Source organism: Aquarana catesbeiana, linkage group LG03, assembly GCF_042186555.1.
Source record: "Aquarana catesbeiana isolate 2022-GZ linkage group LG03, ASM4218655v1, whole genome shotgun sequence".
NCBI classification, from domain to species: domain Eukaryota; kingdom Metazoa; phylum Chordata; class Amphibia; order Anura; family Ranidae; genus Aquarana; species Aquarana catesbeiana.
The window spans coordinates 131,056,008-131,081,621 of NC_133326.1; the positions used below are offsets into that span (position 1 = coordinate 131,056,008).

The following is a 25,614-nucleotide window of genomic DNA, read 5'->3' on the forward strand; positions in this document are numbered from 1 at the left end:
CCGAGCCTCTCCTACACTCCTACACTGTTTTCTCTTCCTGCCAGTGGAAAAATGAAGCAAGGGGCTCACTTTCGGGAGTCGGTACCGGCTGCCGTTCGGTTCCTTGGACCCGAAATTTCTACCACATGCAGCCATGGGTGTTCCCTAAAAGTGTGCCAAGTTTGGTGGGTTTTCACTGAGTGGGTCCCCAGGAATCGGAGCTCAAAGTATCTCCTCTAGCCTCTCCTACACTGTGCCTCTCCAGTGTTTTCTGTGACTCCCGTCGGAAAATGCATCCGACAAACTGCGCATGTGCAGTCTTACGTCATGCCAGCTGATAGGGGAATCAGCTGGTGTGACGTAGTGGATGCATTATTCGACTGAGCACTAATCGACAAGACACCGGCACTAGCAGTAGGAGGCGGGGGTCGGCGGCGCAGACCCATTCCTATTCTACCTGTCACCTACCCGCGGTCAACAGGTAGCCCACGATCGACAGGTTGATGACCCCGGCTCTATAGTGTGTACTTGTCTCACATAAAGGCACTAAGTGCCATTTCTGTCTGCTTCCTTGTTCCTCTGCTATCTACGCAAGTCACTTTTGATGAGTTTTCCTGACACCAAGAGAAAAAATGAGACGGGGGGGGAGCTACATCTGATTGACAGCCTCATCTCTGTTTCTGTGTACTGTGTGAAAGGGGGTGTGTCCCTTTTCTTCCAATCAGCTCTCAGAGCTCCCCTCACTGATGTAACTTCAGCTCCCCACCCCCTGCTTTTCAGAGCTGAGAGATCCTGTGTAAATTCTGGACTTTGAATGGATCTAAGGGAAAGACGGCTACAGATAAACAGGTACTGCTTATGTAGTAGGATTTGTTTCATCTCTGTGTATCACCTAAGGCTTCAATGGGTATACGTGAGGGTTTATAACCACTTTAATGCTTTCCTTGCATTCCAGTAGTATTAAAACAAAAAGGAAAATATTTATTATATTGCAGCTTATCAATCATTAGATGTAGAGGCCGTATTTGTTTTCTTTTTAGGCTTTCTCTTCTTTATTTTTACCTTGTGATCTGGCCAGTAAGGCAGACCATACACCAGTCATTTTTGCCATTCAACCAGCTGGTTGATTGAAAGAAAATGTCGTTATACTCCCATCCACGCACTCAATTCTTCCATCCACACGCACATTTTTGGTGACCTGACTCCTCTACCGATCCAGCGATGTCCCGTCTGCAGCCCTGTCTTCATCAAGAGCCATAATCTCTCTGGATTCTCTGGTCACCAGAGCTCCCCCCCCCCCCCTTACACAAGTGTCTCCAGAGTTCCACTTACATCAGAGTCCACAGAATACCTCCTTACATCAGAGTTCTCCTTTACATCAGAATCTTCATGGTTTCCCTTTACAGTGCATGGGCGAACTACGTGGACCCTAATGTAAAGGGGAACTCTAATGTAAAGTGGAACGCTGCAGACCAAAAGACCAAAATGTAAGGGGACATGCTGTGGACTTTGGTGTACAGAGGAACTCTGATATTCGCTGGTCACCAGAGGCAGAACCCTCCTTGCATCACAGTCCGCAGCATTCCCCTTTACATCAGAGTCTGCAGAGTTCACCCTTACACTGAATCTGATGTACCGGGGGAATGCTGGTGAACAGAGCCCCTCACATCTCTGTGGAGGGGGTGATGTTGCAGTGTGTACACAGTTCAGTTTGATCCATCCCATCCCCTCCTCTCCTCCCTCCTCTGTGTGCAGGACAGGGATCGCTGCGTGCTGAGACTCCTCCACTCCACTCACTAACAGCACGCTGCCGCCTAGAGACTGACTGGCCCCTGGCCCGGACTCCTCCACTCACCTCCCTCCCCAAGTACTCTTCCCTCACTAACAGTCACATCATCAGTGTTCCAGACTCCGCTCCATCCTGGGCCGTCCAGCAGGTCACCTCTGACTGAGGCTCTGACTCCCAGCTCCATTCTCAGCAGGCAGAACAAAACCTGGGATAGGCAGCACTAGAGGGCAGAGCAGCTGGCGGAGGAAGTTACATCCTTCTCCTCTGTGCCGGGGCCTCCATGCACCTGATTGGTTGCTAGGATGCTAGGTCAGCCTAGCAACAATAGTTTTGACAGGTGGGCAGCAGACAGGGCTTGAAAGAGAGTAAAGGCCAATCTGCTGCTATAGAGACTATAGGGGGAAGACAGCCTCTGTATTTTTACAGACTTTTCAGGGCAATTTTTACAATCTGTCCATAAAAATATGGACGCTTGACAACCCTGCTGCACACAGAAGCAAATGGTGTTACCACATGGCTGCTCTGTACAAGCCGGAAGTGGCTGGAGCTGCTCTTTCCTAGTTCTCTATTATTTCCCAGTGCATTCTAGGATACAGGAACCTCCACTCCCTCTCCCCCAGCACTCAGGGCTCATTCTTACAGGCATTGAAAGTAAGCGGGTGGGTCATGGTTTTCTTGCTTCCTGAACCCCTATCAATACCGAACAGAATTGTTACAATAGGGAGCGAATGGAGGTGTTCACACTGCATAGTTAGCATTGACTTGCATTGCTGCGAGGCAAAAATAACAAGTTTGGCAGACGTTGATGCTTTGCAACTGCCTCCATTCACTTCTATTGAAACGCACCACAACTGCACCTTAAACATACTGTAAATATGACTATGACGTTTACGGTGTGGTTGCAAGGCATCAAAAGTGATCATTTCCCATTGTTGCCTGGTAAAAAAAAACAAAAACACACAGGGCATTTGCGAAGTGTTGCCTGACGCAACATGAATGCCTGTACAACACATCCTATGGCCTCATGTACACTGCTGCAGGTAAACGGACGTTCAGAGGCAGTTGGATGCTTTTTTCAACTGCCCCTGAGCTCATCCAATGTTATCTTATGTGTACATGTACACAGGTTCATTTAATGTCATTTTTAGGCAGTTGCGTTTATAGGCTTTTCTTTGAAGGCAAAATGAGTTCAGACTCCGAAGTTTCAGACGCAAAACACGGCTAAACGTGGTAACTCGCGTTTAGCCGCATTTCGTTTACAGGCGTTTTTCATTTTTGGCTATCTTGACAAAAACAAAACAGAAAAATGCTTCTAAACGCAAACGCGGCTAAACGCGGCATGTAAACGCAGCAAAGCGGACGTTTTAAACGTGGGTTACTATCTGTCAAGTTAAATCGTTCAGGAGAGGTTGTAAAAACGTCCCGTGTACATTAGCCTAACACTGGCACTGAAGCAAACACTAATGCCGCGTATACACGATCGCACATTCCGACGAAAAAATCCATGTTTTTTTTCCAACGGATCTTGGCTCAAACTTGCGGAATTTACGACAACGGATTTTTGTCGGAAAATTTGAGATCCAGATCTCAAATTTTGTTTGTCGGAAATTCTGACAGAAAATGTCCGATGGAGCCTGCACACGGTCAGAATTTCCGACAACAAGCTCCCATCGAACATTTCCCGTCGGAAAATCCGACCGTGTGTACGCGGCATAACACTAGTGTCATTGTTTTTAGGTAGGATTAAAAAAAGCAGAATGTGCACTTTTGTTTCTTTGCCCTACTTCAGGTACAAACAAAAAAGCACACATGATATCCTCATTCACGTCACTTTTAATAATTTTATTTAATAAGCTAGAATACAGTTGACAGACATTAGGCCGAAACCTTTGGCAAGTCATTAAGCTAGAATCTGCGTCAGGGCCATTACAGTTAGCTAATAAAAATTTAAAATGACAATGGCAGCATGAAAAGAGAATCATGAGCAAATTGCATTCCATCAAGTAATAAAATAAACAGTAAATCTGTTAAATGACTTGGACAAAAATATAACTAAAATTCGGACGAAGGGTTGTGGTCAGTTCTTAGGCAGGCCATGCACGGAGTGGATTTCTTTCCTGCAACCACAGGTAGGACAATTGTTATGCATGGTCAGCACAGGAAAGGAGACATTTATTGACTAATCTATGAAGTATTGAGTATCAGCCAAGTACATATGATTCCAATACTTCAAAGAGTTTTTTGGACCTAGATTTCTTTGTTCAGAGAGGCATCCACTCACTCCATGCAGAATACATACTAGGAGTAAGAAAATTTCCTTTTGTTCGTGATGGGTCATGATAATGTATACAGCTAAAGTTTACAAAAAATAATGTATAGGCCAGTTTTCATTTAATAATTTAAAAAAAAAGCAGGAGATTACCACCAAATTACACAATTTTTCCTAAAAAAGGTTGAGAGATGCTGATCTATAGAACTAATCTGACTGCCTTGAAGGGTCAGGGAGAATTGCTTTCACCTGTGTAGCGCCCCTGCCTGGCTGGCTACATTTAGCATATGGCCCTGCTAGCTGAACTTCAATTCATTTTTTAAGTCTGCTCATGCTTTCACTAAACCTAGTATCTGACTGCTTATATCTGCTGCTGGAAGAATATTCCAGAAATAGAGTGGGAGGATCAATCTCTTAGGTTATGAATATTTATTGGACCCTAGCCAATCCCTGGGAGGCTAACCCAAAAGGTGTGGCTGAGAAGAAGATAAATATTTGGGAGGATCTGATCAGTCTCTCTCTACCCTGGGGCTTCTTCCCTTGGAGAGGGCATGTGTGTGTGTGTTCCAGAGAAGTTACTGCTACTAGGCCTCAGGAGGTGCTATGTGCTGAGGGCCTAAAAGAAATTTGCATGAAAGAAACTTGCCTGTGGAAACTCAGCTGGAGAGACGGGGGCCCTTTCGCCTGTAGCTCCAGGTATGGAAGTGCCTGAGGATGACAGAGCATTCTTTTTGAGGCTGCTACTACAAGGCCTAATACTGCTGAATCAAAGATATTTAGGACGCTGTTCTCCAAGATTTATGAGTGCCTTGGGTATCCTGAACAAAATATTACAGCGCACGCATGCAAAAAAGACATTTACCTCCTGCAAGGCTTATTTAAAACACCTAGACATTTTCAAAAAACATTATCAAAAAATATGGGGATTTGGTCACACCATATTGCTATATGGTGCTTAACCTCCCTGGCGGTATGATTATTTCAGATTTTTTATGCTGAAAGCGGTACAATTATTTTGCATGAACATTTGGCATTTTATATTGTAGGCCTGTAATTCTTAGGAATAACTCACTTAAATCTGTCCAAACAAGAGTCTAGTAGACATCCCGGGTATGATAACGTTTGAAAAACGAAATCATAAATTATAATATAATAAATAACTATAAATAATTATAACAAATAATAATATAATAAAAATGATTCAATAATGTAATCAAATCAAAAACATGGAAATTTGCTCAGTTGCAGAATTGTCGCTGTCATTACTTTCAGTGTTTGATGACGGATTTCCCCACAAATCACTATCGCTCAATTCTGCAAGTGATTTTAATTTATTATCGCTGTTTTCTAGCTGGTCTAAAGCTACTTTTGATATAAAGGGACGGTTTTGGTTGCTATGGACAATCTCCAGTTTCCAGGCAGATAGAACAGTATTTATAATATACCGTATATACTCGAGTATAAGTCGATCCGAGTATAAGTTGAGGCCCCTAATTTACCACAAAAAACTGGGAAAAACTTATTGACCCGAGTATAAGACGAGGGTTAGAGATGCAGAGGGTCAACAATGCCCATCTGCAGCTGCATGCCTCCCTGTGTCCTGTGCAGCCTACCTGTATCTTGTGCATGTGTCCTGTGTCCTGTACATGTGTATGTGTCCCTGTGTCCTGTACATGTGTATGTGTCCTGTGTCCCTGTGTCCTGTGTCCTGTACATGTGTCATGTATCCCTCTGTCCTGTGCATGTGTCCTGTGTGCATATGTCCTGTGTCCCTGTGCAGCCTACCTGTGTCCTGTGCAGCCTCCCTGTGGCGATCTCCGATCAGCGTGTGATAATACACTTCGGCGGCCATTCCACTGTTCAAAAGCCACGCCTCCTCCTCGTCTGTGATAGGCTGAGTGTTCTGCCTATCACGGACATTCTCTCATTCTCATACCATGTCCGTGATAGGCTGTACACTGACAGCTGTTCAGCCTATCACAGACGAGCAGGAGGCACGGCTTTTGAAAGCTGGAATAGCCTCCGAACGAATTATCACCCGCCGTCTGCCTGCATGACACGCTGATCATGCAGACAGACGGCGGTGACTAGAGTATAAGTCGAGGGGGGCACTTTCAGCCCAAAAAAAAGGGCTGAAAAATTCGACTTATACTCGAGTATATACAGTAAAACTGCATGCAGGGCACTGGACAGGCCACTAGGGACAAAAGGGAGGTGAAATACATTGATACAGTAATGTAATCTGTAAGATTACAGTGTACTGTATATGTGTTTTACTTTTTGAATTTGGCACTGTTCTCCATCCCCGTGCGTTGCAACGCTCGCAGAGAACAGAGCTCGGCTCCGTGATAGATCGGGCAGAGGACGGCTCGCTCACAGTGCGGGGAGACATCGCAGGATCCTGGAGGCAAGGTAAGTAACATGTACCTGGATCCTGCGATGCGATCCTGAGTGTGGCTGGGGGTTACCGCTTTTGGTATTGAAAATCCATCCTAAGCCACACTCGGAAATACCGCCAGGGGGATTAAGCCCACTTACTGCGACAAAGTACCCCATGATTAGTGGGTCCTACACTATCCATAGACTGGGAGATCCTCCTTCTCTGAACCATGGGAGCAGTACACTCCTCTATATGGGAGAACTTGAGGTCTCCACCAATGACACAGGTGGACACTAACTTACAGTGTGCGCTGTAATATTTTGTTCTGTTGTATGGTCTTATGGCTGCACCATCTTTAATGCATCTTTTAGGGTGTGCCCCCCAAATATTTTGTTTGCCTTGGGTATCCTGCACATGAAACCCTCCTCTCTGCAATAAAAAGTAAAAAGACCTCTAGAATGGAGTCTGAATTTGTTGGTGTGCTACTGGGACTGGAAACAGGATGGGCAACCACTGAAAAGGTAAGGGGGACCCAGTTTATTTCCAGTGGCTCCTTTGGGGGGGAGTCTGCCCTCCAGGTGTCATCTATACACCTGGAGTACAGAACTGGCCAAAATGCCTTAGGGGGTTTTTGTTTTGCCTTTTTGTGGACCAAAACTACTAGAGTAATTGCAAGAGACTGAACTTGATGTACACATAGTGTGTTTTTCTTTAGCCAAAATCATTATGTACAAAATTCATTGAATTCAGTGAAATCCATTGTAAATGCATTAGCATGTTTTCATGTGTACTTACAGAAAAATAACTGCTTTTAAAAATGTGACTGTGCAGCCTGGTGTGTAAAAACAAGTCTACAATGTAAGAACTCAAGCAATGCAGGAGAAATTGTAAACTGCCATTGTTAGGCTCTAGGTGGAGCTAAGTAGCTGTAGACAAATGGTAAAAGATTCTTGTTCAAATGTTTTATTGAATAATGTAAATTACAGTTTAAAATCATATCTCAAGCAAGCTTGGTACAAACTGTAGGCAGTTAACAAATAACATATCATAACTTCAAGCATATTATAACCTTCAAATATGCCTAACAATAGGACATACAACATAGGAGACAAGTCTCAGTCAGAGAAGGTTGATATACTAAACAGTTCAGAACGGTTTTATGAAGAAACATACATTAATCTGGTCAAAAGGGACATTCTTGATAGAGCTCAACTCATGGCGATAGGGGTACAGCATGGCCTTTTCAATGTAAAGCACTGTCAAAGTACCCAAAAAATGGCCCGTGGGTTTGCAATTGTAAGAGATTCATCCCTTATTGGTATTAATGCAAACGTGTCACAAATCTGGGGAATTCGAACCAAGCATATGATGAACAAATTCAAACGCAAAGTCGGTCTCATGTCAGAATAAGCAGCAGATCCAAAAGATGCAGATAGCTGACGTTTTATGTACCATTAGGACACTCCAAATTAGCAAAAGGCAATGGCCATATGTGTACAAAGCTACTTGTTTAAAGCGGAGCTCCACCCACAGGGGGAAGCTCTGCTTCTTTGCCTTCTCTCCCCCTCCGCTGCCACATTTGGCACCTTTCGGGGGGAGTAGATACTTGATTTTGACAGGTACCCGCTCCCACTTCCGGAGGACTTCGCAGCGGCCCCCCTCCTCCTTCCTCCGCCGCCAGGCCATTCGCAAAGCGCAGCACACAAGAAATTTTTGGTATTCAGAGATTCGGATGTATCAATTATATTCATTATATTCATTACCATTTTATATAATTGAAATTAGTTTAATTTTGTTTCGTATATTCGTTTTCTAACAAATTCCAAATTTTCAGAACATTTCAAATTTGGATTGGTCGAAAAATGATCGACCAATTCAAATTCTGTGTGAGTGCTGGTTCACACCACAAAAACACACTGCAAATCCATTACGAATGCATTTTTGCAGGCACGTTTTAACGCGTCCTGGTGCGTTTTTAATGCATTTCCAAATGCACTCCAGATACTTTTTTTCTTCTTTATACCTGTTTTTTTTCACAGTACTGAGGTCCGGTGCATTTTTTATGTGTTTTTGATGTGTTTCAGTGCATTCCTGAAACGCTGGGGGCTTTGTGGGTTGCCCCGATTATTATTAGTGCTGGTGTTCTGTCGAGATGTGCCCGTCATCGAAAAGTGCCTGCGCATGCGCAGAACGGAACGCCACTCCAGCTGATTTCCCGATCAGCTGGATTCACATCACCATAGCGCATGCACACATTGTAGGAGCCTTTTTTTGGTGGGAGATAACATTTCTCGGGCACAATTTAATGCTATGCAAACAGCGGAGGGACACCATATTTGTCTTATGCCCCGTACACACGGTCGGATTTTCCGACGGAAAATGTGTGATAGGACCTTGTCGGAAATTCCGACCGTGTGTAGGCTCCATCACACATTTTCCATCGGATTTTCTGACAAACAAAGTTTGAGAGCAGGATATAAAATTTTCCGACAACAAAATCTGTTGTCGGAAATTCCGATCGTGTGTACACAAATCCGACGGACAAAGTGCCACGCATGCTCAGAATAAATAAAGAGATGAAAGCTATTGGCCACTGCCCCGTTTATAGTCCCGACGTAAGTGTTTTACGTCACCGCGTTCAGAATGATCGGATTTTCTGACAACTGTGTGTGACCGTGTGTATGCAAGACAAGTTTGAGCCAACATCCGTCGGAAAAAATCCTAGGATTTTGTTGTCGGAATGTCTGAACAAAGTCCGACCGTGTGTACGGGGCATAATTGTGCCTCGCTGTTGCGCCGTGGGTTTACAGCGAGGCGCAATCTGACATCTACAGTGTCCCTCCACTATTTGTGTAGCTTTCAAACGTGCCCGTGAAATGGTATCTCCCATCAAAAAAACCCTTCTGCTATGTGCGCATGCGCTATGGTGACGTCACTTCTGCTTATCGGCAAATCAGCTAGAGTGCCCTTCCGTTCTGCGCATGCGCGGCACTTTTCGATTGCGGGCACATCTCGACAGAACACCGGTTCACACCAGCAGCGCGTTTCTGTACAATCTCTGTGTGATTCAGTGCACTATGATTTTCAGGCCATTCATTTGAATGGGCTGAAATCTCACTGGATCGCACCAAAAGTAATTCATGCACTACTTTTAAAAACGTACTGCAACCAGATTGCATGGTACTGCTGTATCATGCGATCTGGTGCAGTCAAACACACTCTGTTTGCCATCTGTGATTGGGGTGTCATTAGGAATCAGTTGACACTTGAAGCAGATCACACACCCAGTACATTTGGAATGCGGTGCGGGAAATATGCACAAAATGCAGGTTTCTGGTGTGAACCGGCAAATAAAGCAGGAATGCCATAACATTTTCTTAAAATGGCAATACGAATACCTTAACAAATACACAACAGTGGCAACACAAAACTTTATATTTCTCAAGTCCTCTTCCAGGACGGCACACCTGAGAGATGAGAGGCTCCTCTCCACAGGAAACACAATCAATCAACAGCTGTTTTAAGTCCACACCCTTCCCCTTGATCCTCAGTTTTTGATTGTGTTTCTCCCTACACGGCGAAACTGTTTGTTTTTTTCCAAATGACCGAAGCCTGGGGCTGGTGGTCTCCCCCTGGGAGCCGGACCAAATGCCTGGGAAGCCTCTGGGTCTGGCGGGATATATTTATCCTTCCCGGGGGGTTCCCCTATCCTTTCCTCAGGGGGGGGCAGCAGAAACTGGGAAAGCCCCCCTGAGAGCTGAAGGCCCCTGGGTACAGTGGTGTCCCCAGAACTTCAGGGGCCTTTATCCTGTCTCCCCCCCCCTTACCTGTCCGGACGTCCATTTAGACGGGGGTGCTGGCCGTCGGTTCTTTCCAGGGGGATCGTATCCCCTGACTCCTGGGTCCCTGGTAGCTCGCGTGGGCTGCTGGGGAGGGCACCGTCTGAACGACACGCGTTCTTACCCAGAAGGGAAGGCTGAGAGTCAGCAGGAGCAGGCGCCCACATCCTCCTTTCGAGGAGGCACCAGTTTTCTATGGTGGATGTCTGCCTAAACCACCTCAGATGGGAATGAGGAACGTACGGCATTGCCCCCCCCCCATGTGTATATACTGACTGGACAGAGCAGGACACAGCCTAACCTTGCAGCTCCCTAAAGGAACAGCAGTTGTGGGGGGGGGGGGGGGGGCACTTTGGCGGCTATCCTCCTTGCGTGTGGACCATAAGGATGGAAAAGCAAGCCCGGTGGCTGTGGTAAAGGGGAAGACAACAACGGTGAGTCAAAAATCCCCAATCCCAGCCAGATGGTTTCTGGGCATTTGAGATAATCTCCCCTGGGGTCTGGATTCAAATAGCCCAGAAGCTTTTGCTAAAGACACCAGCCACAGCTCCCTCCTACATCAGAGATGCTGTATGGTGGACAAGTGGTGCAGAGGAGCGAGTGTGCCTAAACCACCTCAGATGGGAAAGAGGTAGGTAAGGCATTTTTTCCCCTTCCACCTGTATTTACTGAGTGGTGCAGTGCAGGACCTGGGGTCTCCATAACAAAATAGCCCAGAAGCTACTGCTAAAAAACACCAGCCACAGCTTCCTCTTATAGCAGAGACACTGTGGTTATCACAACAGTAGGTTGCCAGCCTCTCCCTACATACCCGGTTGTGGTACATTAGTAGGGGTGAATACAGCAAAGAGGGTGACCTCGTAGAACAAAGAGTTCCTTACTGGCCAGGTATACCACTGAACAAGTTATTAATGGTGCAGTGGTTGAAGGATTCAGGAGTAAGCTCCCTTGCTCAGCAGGTGCACTAGGTTATCTGGCCCTATTAGCCCAGCTGCTAGGAATCTGCTTAAAGTTGCTCCAAGATGCTTAAAAGCTGACCTAACTTTCAACAATGTGGCAGGGACCAAGCTTCTGTGTGGCACAGTAGGGGTTCCCTTGTGACAGATCCTCCTTTTGGGGGTTGCTTGCTATGGGTAACTTTTCATAAGCTCCAACCTCCCACTCCACTCTTACATTGTGGTTATATTTTAATGCAGGGGGTAAGAAAAACCTTTTTGTTGGTTTGGGCTACAGTCCACTCAGTGACAGATCTAAAAGCGATTTACCATAAATCGTTTTTCCTATATCCTTTCATTAAGGATTTTCTGTGCAAACATATGCAAGAGCTAGATGGCTATATGATTGCTTCTTTAAGGGCTGCAGGTGGCTATTTACCTCCAGGCTAAATTGGTAACCACCCTTTTTTGAGGTCTTATATTGGTTTCTAGGGCTGGGCTCATTGAGACTTTAGTTACTGATCAGCCCCACCCGTGTATAAGCTGGCTAGGATGACATTTCTGCTCATAATTGTTATATCGCTGCACATCAGACCTACACAAGATTGGGGTCTGTCTGTGGGGTTTTTGTGTCCTGTATTACTGCCTTATTGGTTGCTTATCAGAAAGGCAGCAGGAAAGATTGATGGCAGGGGTAGTACATATACTGCCTTTGGTAATCGGTACAGCACCACAAGGTGGCGTCGTGCTGATTCAGACAGTGCTATTAACGGCAATAGCTGCCGCTTTTAGGCATGCGATTTGATATGTGAGTCGCATGCCAAATCGCTTCAATATGGATGTGCTATCTCTATTCAGAATTGTTAGATTGTTGCACATTAGAGATATACACGATTGAAGTTTGTCTGTGGGTCCTGTATTACTGCCTTATTGGTTGCTTATCAGAAAGGTAGCAGTGAAGATGGATGGTCCTGATTTTGTTGGAAAATACAAATTGAACCTGTGCCATGGGTAGTACACATACTGCCATTGGTAATCGGTGCAGCACCACAAAGTGACGTGCTGATTCAGACAGCGCTATTAACAGCAATGGCTGCCGATTTTAGGCATGCGACTTTGACATGTTGAGTTGCATGCCAAATCACTTCAATATGGATGTGCTATCTCTATTCAGAACTGTTATATTATTGCTGATCAGAGATATACAAGATTGAGGTCTGTCTGTGGGTCCTGTATCACTGCCTTATTGGTTGCTTATCAGAAAGGCAGCAGTGATGACGGATGGTCCTGATTTTGTTGGAAAATACAAAATTGAACCTGTGCCAGGGGTAGTACACATACTGCCATTGGTAATCAGTGCAGCACCACAAAGTGGCCCGTGCTGATTCAGACAGTGCTATTAACGGCAATGGCTGCCAATTTTAGGCATGCGAGTTGACATGTTGAGTCACATGCCAAATCACTTGAATATGGATGTGCTCTCTCTATTTAAGATTGTTGTTGCACATCAGACACATACAAAATTGAAGGTTTACTGCCTTATTGGCTGCATATCAGAAAGGACACAACAGTGAAGGTTGTTTGTCTTTTTCTGATTTGTTTTTGCTGCTCAGCAGGGAGACACATTGAGGGTGATGACATCTCTGCACAGTATTGGTATATGCTACACATCAGACATACACAAAGATTGAACATTGTTTGTGTCCTGTATGTCCTATATTTACTGACTTATCGTCCGTATATCAGAAAGGCACAGCAGTAAGTGGTGTTTCTCATTGATCTTCCTTGCTGTTTCTTAGGTATACACAGTAGGGGGTTGTTGGCTGCACTCCTCCAGGGAGCCACAGCATGGGGACCCCTTGTTTGTTCGACCCGAAAACTGCTTTTCCTGCGACCTGTGTAATCTTGAGGTCTGTGGTTCCGTAAGCAGGGACTGCTGGATACGCTGCGACCTGGAGTCGCACAGTCACGAATGATACCCTTTGGAAGCCATAGTATGACTTCTCATGCGTCTTGCAGTCCCAAGTGGCAGGTTGGGTCGCACGGGTGTGGGAACCCTAAGCTTATCTGTCCCTTCTGGTTCAGGTTTTGCAATGCTGCAGGAATACTCATTGTGGAGTTATTGCCTTATTTTGCAGTAGACCAGAAAGATCGCAGCTGTAAAGGCTGTCTGTTGTTTGTTTGTTTTTATGTTGCTGCACAGCAGAAGTACTCAACATTGAAGCTTGTTGGTGCTTTCTGTTTCATATTGCCTTACCTTATGGCACTTCAGAAAAACACAATGCTGTAGGTTGCTTGTGTTCTTTCTCTGTTGGTTCTATGTAACTGCACTACAGAACTGCATAACAGGAAGGATTGTCTTATAACTGTACTCGGTGGTTCGTCATAAATACGCAACATAGAAGTTTGGGTCTTTCTGTCTTCTCTTTATAGCCTTGTTTTGCTGTACATCAGTAAAACGCCACTGTAAAAGGGGGTTCCCGTCCTTTCTGTATTTACCAGTTATGACCTAGCTAGCTGCACTTCAGAAATGCGCAGCATTTAAGGTGTGTTTGTGTCTTAATGCTTACATATTGGCCGCACATCAGAAAACCAGACTGTGAGGTTCAGATTTGGGTCTCTTCCCATATTTGATATTTTGGTTTAGCTAGTCACACTCAGATACACAACATTGATGTCTATGCTTGTGTCCTTTCTGTCTAAATCTATTGTGCTATGTCCACAATCTATGATTTTTTTTTTATTTGTGATATTAATAATACATGTATCACCTTTTTGTATTTCAGCCTTCTCTTCCGTGAAAGGGCCAGGAGTTCTGGTGCAGATGTCACATGTCAGAAAGCCTCGACCCCTTACATTCAGGGATGCCAGAGCCATTTCCTAGGGTTGAAGCACAGTAGAGTTATGGGTCACTGGAGGAAGGCGATAATGAATCGCCCTGTTTAATAAGAACTTAGGAAGTTCGGTTCAGAGGAGTTTTATGGCCTGAAGATGAAGTATAAACATGTATACCCGACCAAATAGGTTACAGCTCGGTGCATGGCCTTCATTTTGCCCTTCTAGCAAAACTAGATGTAGCAATATGAGTGTTCTTCTCCTGCTATAGATGTTAATCTCCTGAGTAGGCTCTCAGGCGTAAGTAAAACTATAGATTGGGCATGCCTTAAACCCAGGGATTAAGTTTTTGTTAATCTATTTCCCTTAAGTAGGTTTCCCTTCAGTCTTTGCTGACGTAAAGCTAAAAATGAACAAAAAGGGGTTTGACTGTCAGGGGCCCCCCTTTTTTGGCAGTTTTATTTCCCTGGACAGGGTTGTGTTAAGACAGGCCCCCTTATGGATCAATGTAGTGTCCTTGTCTTACAACACAGGTCTCCGATTAATCTTTTTAGTGGTTCTAAACAGCACCTATAGGCAGAATAGGCCATTGTTGGTAGATGTGTGACAGGCAACATTGATAACCTACAAGTTTAACATGTTTTCTGATTCCATCTTTAAGAGCCCACTGCACCTAGATCCTGCATCTGAAACAGAGAAGGCAGGGACACCGGTGGAGTAGACCGGCAGATCAGCCGCATGATCCAGCTAAGATACCTTCATCAAGCATATGGAGTAAAGGTAAAGCTTACTGCAGAACCGAGGTTCGCCAAGAGTCTTGCAGTGGTCCCACCCTAAGGTAGGCCTGAGGTACTTGATTATCCTCTCAGGTGTGCCGTCCTGGAAGATGACTTGAGAAAAGTACTAGTTACTTACCGGTAACTGTCTTTCTGGGAAATCTTCCAGGACGGCAGGCCTACTTCCCACCCGTTGGAGGAGGGAAAATTTTAGAACACTAGAAGGTGAGTGCCTATGAGGAATGATTTCCCTTGTGAACCAGGTTCAGGAGTTACTTCTCTACAAACTGAGGATCAGGGGGAAGGGTGTGGACTTAAAACAGCTGTTGATTGATTGTGTTTCCTGTGGGGAGGAGCCCCTCATCTCTCAGGTGTGCCGTCCTGGAAGATTTCCCAAAAAGACAGTTACCGGTAAGTAACTAGTACTTTTTCCCTTTGAGTTCCAGTGAGCATGGTCAACACAAGAAATACAGAATGCACCTCCCTAACAGCAATTAAAACCAATGTTTCTAATTCTTCCCTCCCCTTTCAAAACAACAAAGAAAATGATTTTATATGATTATAAATCTATTATTATAGATTATTATCAATACTAATATTGTTTCACCTTTACATCATTGAGCATTGGTTTGGTTGACATAGCCCCTCAAAGTAGATGTGCCATAATGACAATGGCTACTACGTTGGCGTGTAAAACCTTTAAGTAGATTTATTACAAGTTTTTCTCAATGCATGTTTTTTCCTAGCTGTACATCTTCAATGCTATTCTGTAAAATGGGCTTTTAACCTATATGATCAATATAATGTATAGCCTTGAAAAAAGCTATATTTCATATTTATTACATATTGAATTGTATAGATTTGTTTCATAGATATGTTTGAGTATCCTTAGGTGTTCATATTACACCAAGGTATTTGTTATTATAATGTGGCATAATAAAGCTTTGATTAATGTTGTCAGTATATGCAGAATGCTATAGACACATCCATGGCTCATTGTTTTTGTCACAATATACCATGAGACTCGGCACATGAGGGGCTCTGATATGAGAACCATAATCTCTCAAGTCTAAGATTAACCTTGAGACATACAGGCTCAGGATATTCTTTAGTTGGCATCAAACAGGATTACACACCCTCTGACTGCCAAGAGGTGCAAGGGTCACTTTAAAAGCATTGACACAATGCAACTGTAGGACTTGTTAGAGGGGAACTGTGCTGAGGGGACTGCCTGTAAACGGAGAGACCCCAGAATACAGAACACCCAGGAACGGTCATATTTAACCTATAAGAAGGGAGAATAATTCACAGAAGTAAGGTACATAGATATCAAAGATTTGATATAAAGAACACCCGTTAAACTCTTTTGCAAGCGGATTATCTTCATAAACTTTGACAGAGAGTTGTGCCAAGATTACCGTCTTATCTTGCAGTCTTCTAGAAATTTGGCAGAAGTGAAGAAGACAGTGTTTTGGGTTAAACTAATTTTTTTTTGGGAGAGCACTAAAAGCTAACCAACAATGGGAAATACCAGCAGCAGCACAGTGGATGACCTGCAAGCAGTGGAGATTCACCACTGGTACAAGAAGTTTATGACAGAATGTCCATCTGGTCAGCTCACTCTGCACGAATTCAAGCAATTCTTTGGTTTGCGAGGACTAAGTGGAGATGCCAACAGCTACATAGAGCAAATGTTTCGGACATTTGATATGAATAAGGTGAGATGCATATGCATTTTTGCATATTCACAGATATCGGTAAGACAAATGTTGTTGTTAATGTCTAAACAAATGTAATGTATGTAGATAAAGATTTATTTTATAGACATCGTTCAAAAAAATTTCCATTTTGAATGTTCATATATAGCTGTCTCTACTACTGAACAATTCATATGAATCCAATAAAAAGAGAATGGCTCACATAATCAGACTTGAACAAAATCCAAAAGCCAGGTTACCAGTGTGCATCTAAATATTGACAACTGGTGCCTAATATTTTAAAACCTTATCTGTTGTTATTAGTGACACTAATCCATTGGCTTTTTAAAGTGTCTATTGATGCCTAAATTGGATTATCTGGTTTCTAAATTCTTTAATAATCTGCCAACACATAAAGATCACTGATATTTACACGGCAGCAAAAACTGTGTAAATGGAGTCTAATGAATATCACATGCGTCATGCCCAGTTAAGAAGAGAAATGCCTTATTTTCTTGAGTTGCTGGCTATCTTTCTTCTTTCCTTAAGCCTAGGTTCACATTGGAGCGATTTGTCATGGGATTTGAGAGATCAAATCGCATGACAATTCGCAACCTATTCGAGGCAATGGCACTGTTCCAATCGATGCGACACTGATTTTGCGGTGCCGCACCAATTTGCAAAAGTAGTTCCTGCACTACTTTTGCCGATTTCAGGTGCGACTTCAATAGACATTTGTGCATGAAGCCACACAGATGTCTATCAAATAGCACCTGACATTGCGCTGACCTTCCTACTTTGAAATCGCACTACTTTAAGTGAAGTAGCGCAATTTCAAAGTAGCATCAATGTGAACCAGGGCACAGAGAAGAGATGTCTGTTAACAGTCCAAACATACAAATCAGCTGCTGCAGTACTTAAGTTATAATTATTAATGAATTTAAAATGCAATATAATATGGAGATATATATCTATATAGATATAAAATTACATTTTATATATATATCTATATAGATAATAGATAGATAGAGATATATATATATATATATATATATATATATATATATATATATATATATATATATATATATATATATATATATATATATATATATATATCTCTAATGTAATTGGTTATATAAGAAAATAGAGGCAGGTTAAACTAGAGTAGAAAACAAAAGGAGTACATAAGAACAGTGACTACTGTAAGGATTATAAGCTTATCTGAATCAGAGAATATTGTAAATCCTTCTTCTGTGTTTTCTGTACTGCACTGTGGAGTATGTCGGAGTTGTATAGGTGGACAATATAGTAGTGTATTTGAGTGGAGAAGGGGCGTTACAGTGTAAGCTTCTGTAGACTAGAGACTAACGTGAAGGGAACAATAGTCACCAGGAAGCTCTGTGGAATATGTTCGATTACCCAAACTTAATCATAACAACTATGGTGGAGGAACCAATATGAGTATCTCATTGTTCATGGTTCCCATCATATTTTTAAATTGCCGATCCAAGTGCTAACCATGGCTTCCTAAAGACACGAGATGACAGTCACCTGGTCCAGCTGTTTTTGGCGAGAGCAGGCATTGCCAGTGCCTTGAAAAAGTATTCATACCCATTGAAATTTTCCACATTTTGTCATGTTACAACCAAAAACATAAATTTATTTTGTTGGGATTTTATGTGATAGACCAACACAACATGGCACATAATTCGGAAGCGGAAGGTAAATGATAAATGGTTTTCAAAATTTTTTACAACTAAATATCTGAATAGTGTGGCGTGCATTTGTATTCAGCCCCCTTTACCCTGATACCCCTAACTAAATTCTAGTGGAACCAACTACCGCACAACCTGATGCTGCCACCACCATGTTTAAAGGTGGAGATGGTGTGTTCAGGGTGATGTGCAGTGTTTTTAGCCACACATAGCATTTTGCTTTTAGGCCAAAAAGTAAAATTTTGGTCTCATCTAACCAGAGCACCTTCTTCCACATGTTTGCTGTGTCCCCCACATGGCTTCTTGCAAACTGCAAACTGGACTTCTTGTAGCTTTCTTTTCAACAATGGCTTTCTTCTTGCTACTCTTCCATAAAGACCAGATTTGTGGAGTGCATGACTAATAGTTGTCCTGTGGACAGATTCTCCCACCTGAGCTGTGGATCTCTGCAGCTCTTCCAAAGTTACCACGGGCCTCTTGGCTGCTTCTCTGATGCTCTAATGCTCTCCTTGCCTGGCCTGTCAGTTTAGGTGGACAGCCATGTCTTGGTAGGTTTGCAGTTGTGCTATACTCTTTCCATTTTCTGATGATGGATTGAACAGTGCTCCGTGAGATGTTCAAAGCTTGGGACATTTTTTTTATAACCTAATCCTGCTTTAAACTTCTCCACAACTTTATCCCTGACCTGTCTGGTGTGTTCCTTGGCCTTCCTGATGCTGTTTGTTCACTAAGGTTCTCTAACAAATCTCTGAGGGCTTCACAGAACAGCTGTATTTATACTGAAATTAAATTACATGTAGGTGGACTCTATTTACCAATTAGGTGACTCCTGAAGGTAATTGGTTCCAGTAGATTTTAGTTAGGGGTATCAGGGTAAAGGAGGCTGAATACAAATGCATGCCACAATTGTCAAATATTTGTAAAAAATTTTGAAAACCATTTATCATTTACCTTCTACTTCATAATAATGTACCACCTTGTGTTGTTCTATCACATAAAATCCCACTAAAATACATTTACATTTTTGGTCATAACATGACAAAATGTGGAAAATTTCAAGGGATATGAATACTTTGTCAAGACACTGTACATTATAAATAATATATAACATAATAGTAATAACAAAATATAACATAAGCTACAACATAAACTATATGAAGCACAGCACTAAGTATTACTTCAAGGCACTGTACCTCATCTCTACCTGCAGATGCTGCTGGTTGGCCACTGTAATGGTTAGTAAACTTTTCCTGATTGCTATTTTATCCCAGCCTCACCCGTAGACTCCTTTCCACTGCTCTCCATTTTCTCTGTAAATATTTCTTACCCTGAGAGTTGTTTGCTTCAGTGTTTTTGTGACAGGCAGGACATGAAAACTGTGTGGACTGTGGTTCCTGATTCACTGGCTTTTCTAACTGCCTTACATTTAATAGAAAGTTTAAGTTCTAGGCCAAAATTCACTACGTTGAGAAGTTCATAAATTGGTATCAAATAGGACCTGATGTACTACAATATCATTTGTAAAACTGAGCTAAGAGCTACGTTGTTTACCAAAAGCCACTAATGCGATTTAGACTTCCAGGGCAGGTTTGATTGGTGTGAGAAGGCTCTCATGAAAGAAACCCCAAGCCATGGGTAGCACACTAGTTCCAAGATAAAGAGATAGAACCTATTCCTCTTCACAACGAGTCAGCTGACCTAAAACTATTATATGGCACAAATTGGGGATGGTTATTTCCAGTACAACCATATATTAATTTGTGACACACAATTTTCATAGGATTACAGATTTGTAAGAATTTTCCTGAGTATGCGCATTCATGAACTTTCACAATTCCTTTGTTGTATTACAGTACATTAAATATGCAAACATTTTGGTATAGGTGTTTTATATATCGGATTTGTTTGGCAGTATTCAGAGTGATGTTAGCTAATGTGGATGTGGTGTTTTCTTGTACAGGGCATTCACAAACATGTGATTAAAATAATTCTGATAAGCACACTGAGGCCAGAGGAAGACTGCTGGGCGGCAGAGTAAAGTATAAGTGTAATTGGCACTATTACTTATCTTGGAGGATTTACAGAGACTGAAGACTATAGTAGTACAAGACATTGAATAGAGAGGCAATGGGGTTGATTTACTAAAGGCAAATTGACTGCGCACTTTGCAAAAGCACTTGCACTAATTTCCCTTAGTAAATGTATGGTGGTAAAGCTTTATTTTGTAAAGAATACCCAGTCATGTGCAAGGGAAAAAAAAAAGTTTTGTTTGCACATGATTGGATGATGGATATTAGCCAAGCTTTGTCACATTTAATAGGCTCTGGGGAAAATTAGTGCAACCGCACTTGCAAAGTGCACAGTCTATTTGCTTCTAGTAAATCCACCCCATTGCGGTGTTCACACAACACCAGAATACTAGCAACAATGCCCTTTTGGACCCATGGTGGCTTGGACAGAATCCCTGGGACGGTAGGCAGTTCTTCCTTTTCATTTTGACTGGGGTGAAGCTTCAAACGCTTACACAGTTATTTTTCCACATTAATAATAGGTATGAGTTTTACAAAACGATTTAGTTTGTTCATAAGAAAACCTAAGAACTCATAATAATTTAAATACCTTGGATATAGGACATAAGAACTGGGAAAATGGGATCCCACATAAAAAGATCTAGCTGTTCCCTGATTGTTGAAAAATATATATTTGGCAATTAAACATTTTTATTTTATTTTATTTTTTTTTTAATTAAGAAAGAAAAAAGGTAACAAACAGTGGACATTAAAAAAGGGCCTACAACAGATCAGTATATTAAAAGCAAATAAATGAATAAGTGCCAGAAGCATTTTTCTTAATGCTGAAATAAGAAAGCTACGATTTGAAGTCACCACTCACAACATAAAATGGTTAGCACCTATATTAATAAAACTCAACTTTTCTTACTGCTTTATCACATAAAGATCAAGGATTCTAAGATTATATTTTACTATACAGTATTTGAAACAATAATGTCGTTTTTTTCTTCAGGATGGATACATAGACTTCATGGAGTATGTGGCAGCACTCAGCCTTGTTCTTCGAGGGAAGATTGAGCAGAAACTTCGTTGGTATTTCAAGCTCTATGATGTGGATGGGAACGGTTGCATTGATCGACATGAATTGCTTAATATAATTAAGGTTAGAGTTTGCTACACAGACAGTAATACAAAAAAATTAAACTGAATGTAGTAGTTTCAAGACTTTGGGACCTCCATCAATTTCAACCAGAAATATATGATATAATATTGCCTGTCCAGTCTTAGTCAGTCCCATTTTATTACAGAGTAAACTTAAAGCAGTATTAAACCCAAAAGCAAATATTTATTGTATTGCAGCTTACCAATTCTTAGATGTGATGGCTACATTAGTTTTCTTTTTTAGGCTTTCTTTCCTTTATTTTTATCTGGTGACCTAGCCAATAAGTTTGTTGTTTTTCAAAAGAACAAGCTCTCCAGCAGAATGCATCTTTCTACAGGTATGAGGTAAACAATTTAACACTGTCAGGTGTGCTTACAATAAGCAGATTTTATTAATTTCTGTAAAACCTTTATCCTAAAAGGAAAGAAAAACTGTTTGCTGTGACTGATTATAAAGTGTGGGCTTCAGTTTGTTGGTATATCTAAATCTATCCTCCCCCAGATTAGCAATGCTGCTGTCTTCTGTGCCCTCTGTGCTTCTTCATTCAGAATGTAGGCATTATAATACAGGGTGTGTGTTATTGGTCAGATCACCAGGTAAAAATAGAAGGAAAAAGTCTAAAAAAGAAAACTAATACAGCCACCTTCAGGTGATGGACACTGGCACACCCTAAGACAGGAAGTCCACTCCCTATATAACCCCTCCCACTACTGGGAGTACCTCAGTTTTTTCTCCAGTGTCTAAGGTGTTGGTCACAAGTAAAGATGTGCTGTGCTGAGCTCCACTGGAGCAATTCTTTCTGGGGCCAGCTATGCAGCCAGATCCATTCAAATTGTCTTTTTAGGACGAATTGAATGGTACCTGGCCTTGTGGCGGAAGAAACGAGGTTTTGCCTGTAACACTTCTCTTTTTAGAGAGCACACACACGCCGATCCCATCGGATCGGAGGCCCGCGCTCACGCGTGAAAACCCTCTTTTGAAAGAGAGGGGGCGTGATGTGATGGAAGGGGCGGGGCTTAGCACAGCATTGGTGTCCTCCAATGTCCAGCGCAGGAGTATGTTTAAAAGCTCCATTTTTGCTGGCTGCAGATGTCGGAGGGACACAATAGCAATAAGGGGCATATAAGAGGTTGGTGATACAGGCATTCCCTGACACATTTACTAAAAGCATCAGGCTGAGTGTTAATAGCAGCCGCGGTGGCTGGACTATTGCTCAAGCAGTGGATGTGATTTCTTCTGATAGTACCTCTCAGGTCAGAAGGGGGGGTTGAAACACCCCCAAAAAAGGGCTAAAAGGGTCTCGCTCAAGCTCTGCAAAGCCTACTCATCTCTACAATGGCATCCTCCCCTGAGAGGGGATGGCTGGTTAGAGTGAGCATCGGGGCCATGAAATGTTTGCAACTGTTTTCAACACTGCAGCCCCTGTCTATGTTACTAAAAAGGTCTTTTTTCCTCAGCCATTATAGGATTGGAAAAAAAAAAAAAGGTTAGCGGCTTTAATCACATCCCAGTGTGGGACAAAATGCAACAGGTTCTTGAGGCTGATGACTCCTCTTCTGAGGTGTCAAATGCGGGGGATCAGCTTTCACAATCTGTAAGACTGATGGTGCAATTTCTTACTGAATGGTCCGCTCCACATTTATGTACCCTTAACTGAGTGTTTGGGTTTGCTAAAGCCTCCTCAAGCTGTGCATGCCTTTCCTGTCCATTCATTGCTGGAAAAGCTTTTTTGTATCTAAGTGGATCACCCAAATAAGCATTTTTTTCCTCCTAAAAAGTTTTTTTCACGCCTTATCCTATGGAGGAAAAAATTCACTAAAAGTGGGGTATACCAGCAATTAAAGCTGCTATATCCTCTGTGAATAAAAGTTTGACTTGTCCGGCAGACAATGCTCAAATGCTTAGGGGTCCAATGGATAAAAAGTTGGAATTCCTATTAAAAAAAAAAAACAAATACTTTTTTCTCTGGCAGATCGAGTGTCTCAGCCTGCGCTGACAGTAATTGTTGAGAGACCAGTTTAAACAGGTGCTCAAGGTTATCCTGTTCAGCAGGCCCAGGATCTGGCAAGCTTATAGCAGCTTTGCAATAGTTGCTATGAGAGATTCTATCCTTCAGGCCTTGCGCCCTTCGCTAAGCGCCATGCAAGAAGCTCCTGGCTAGTCTTCCTTTTTGCGGTGAAATGGCTGTTTGGGGATGATTTGGGTAATACATCCAAAGAAACTCTAGTGGAAAGTACCCTTTTGCCATTTAAGAAAAGGAGTAAACGTATTTCATTTTAACAAGCTCCTTTTTCTGTGCCAGGGGCATCAGCCTCCAGGCAGTCACGACGGCCTCCACCGTCAAGTTCAAAGGGTAATCCTCAGGGTCGACCCCAGGGACAAAAGAGGTCTTGGGGGAGGAAACCTACAAAATACTAAAACCTCCTTATGAGGAGGCGCCCCCCCCCCGCTCGCTCGAGTAGGGGAATACTTCTGCAGTTCTCAAGGATCTGGCAGGAAGAGTGTCGAGACAGATGGGGGACTTCCTCAATAGCTGTAGGGTACAAACTGGAGTTCCAAAAGTTCCCGTCTCCTCGTTTTCTCAGATCAAACATTCCTAAGGATCCAGAGAAAAAGAAGTCTCTTTCAAGCATCGGACTATCTTTTGGCTAAAAGTAATCATGGTGGTCCCCATGCAAGAGCAGGGGTTGGGGTTTGGTTCAAACCGTTTTTTCACGGTGCCAAAACCGAACGGACATTCTGGATCTCAAAAATCTAATTAGATTCCTGAATATAAATGCTCTTTTTTCGCATGGAGTCAATCCAATCAGTTGTCTCCATCCTACAAGGAGGAGAACTTCTGGCATCAATCGACATCAAAGATGCATACCTCCATATGCCTATTTCCTCGCTCACCAGTAATATCTACTTTTCAAAGTAGAAAATCTTAATTTTCAGTGTGTAGCTGTGCTTTTCGGTCTAGCTACTGCACCTTGAGTGTTTACAAAGGTTCTGGCCCCTCCTCTAGCCAGATTAAGGGCCCAAGGTATAACGATTATAGTTTACCTAGACGATCTGTTCTTGATAGACCAGTCGGTAGCCCGCTTAGACCAAAGTATGGTCACCACATTCAACTACATGGAATACCTAGGTTGGATTCTCAACCTAGAAGAAATCTTCCTTAAAACCATGAAGAAGGCTAGAATACTTGGGTCTGATCATACACCCAGAAAAGGGTATTCTTGCCCCAGGCAAAGATCAGCGCCATAAAGGAACAGATTCAGGTGGTCGAAGCAAGATGAATTCTTCTATTTAGCTTTGCATGAGGTTGTTGGGAAAGATGGTGGCTTCATTTGAGGCCGTTCCTTCTGCTCAGTTTCATTCGAGACTGCTGCAAAACAGTATCCTATCGGCTTAGAACAAAAGGGTTCAAGCTCTAGATTTCCCAATGTGTCTGACTCCAAAGGTGTGCCAGAGTCTTAGTTTATGGTTAATAACCAAAAATCTGCAAAAATCCTTCAGTTACCTGGGAAGTGGTAACAACATATGCCAACCTTTTTTGGGTTGGGGAGCAGTCCTGGAAGAGGCAACTGTCCAAGAGAATTGGCCCGGATCAGAAACGGCCTTGCCCATTAACATTCTAGAAATTCAGGCAGAGCACTTGGTGCGGAGGGCCTGAACATTCAGTTTACGGAATTGTCCTGCCAGGATTCAATCCGACTATGCCACAGCAATGGCCTATATTAATCACCAAGGGGGCACAAGAAGTTGTGCGGCCCAGAGAGAGGTGAATCATATCCTATCTTGGGCAGAAAACAATGTACTTTGCCTATTGGCAGTCTTCATTCTAATGCCCTATACACACGGACATTGATCGGACATTCCGACAACAAAATCCATGGATTTTTTCTGACGGATGTTGGCTCAAACTTGTCTTGCATACACACGGTCACACAAAGTTGTCGGAAAATCCGATCGTCCTAAACGCGGTGACATAAAACATGTACGTCGGGACTATAAACGGGGCAGTAGCCAATAGCTTTCGTCTCTTAATTTATTCTGAGCATGCGTGGCACTTTGTGCATCGGATTTGTGTACACACGATCGGAATTTCTGACAACGGATTTTGTTGTCGGAAAATTTTATAGCAAGCTCTCAAACTTTGTGTGTCGGAAATTCCGATGGAAAATGTGTGATGGAGCCCACACACGGTCGGAATTTCAGACAACAAGGTCCTATCACAC

General features: G+C 42.8%; 1 protein-coding gene across 1 annotated transcript in view; it reads left to right on the forward strand.

The window, feature by feature from the left end:
* Positions 1-15,980: 15,980 nt before the first annotated feature.
* LOC141131684 (guanylyl cyclase-activating protein 1-like) overlaps positions 15,981-25,614 on the forward strand; it is a 28,614-nt gene continuing 18,980 nt past the window's right edge. The window contains exons 1-2 of the mRNA XM_073619237.1: positions 15,981-16,520; positions 21,242-21,391. Of these exons, the coding sequence (XP_073475338.1) occupies positions 16,323-16,520; positions 21,242-21,391 (348 nt within the window). The 5' untranslated portion in view covers positions 15,981-16,322. The remainder of the gene's footprint in view (positions 16,521-21,241; positions 21,392-25,614) is intronic.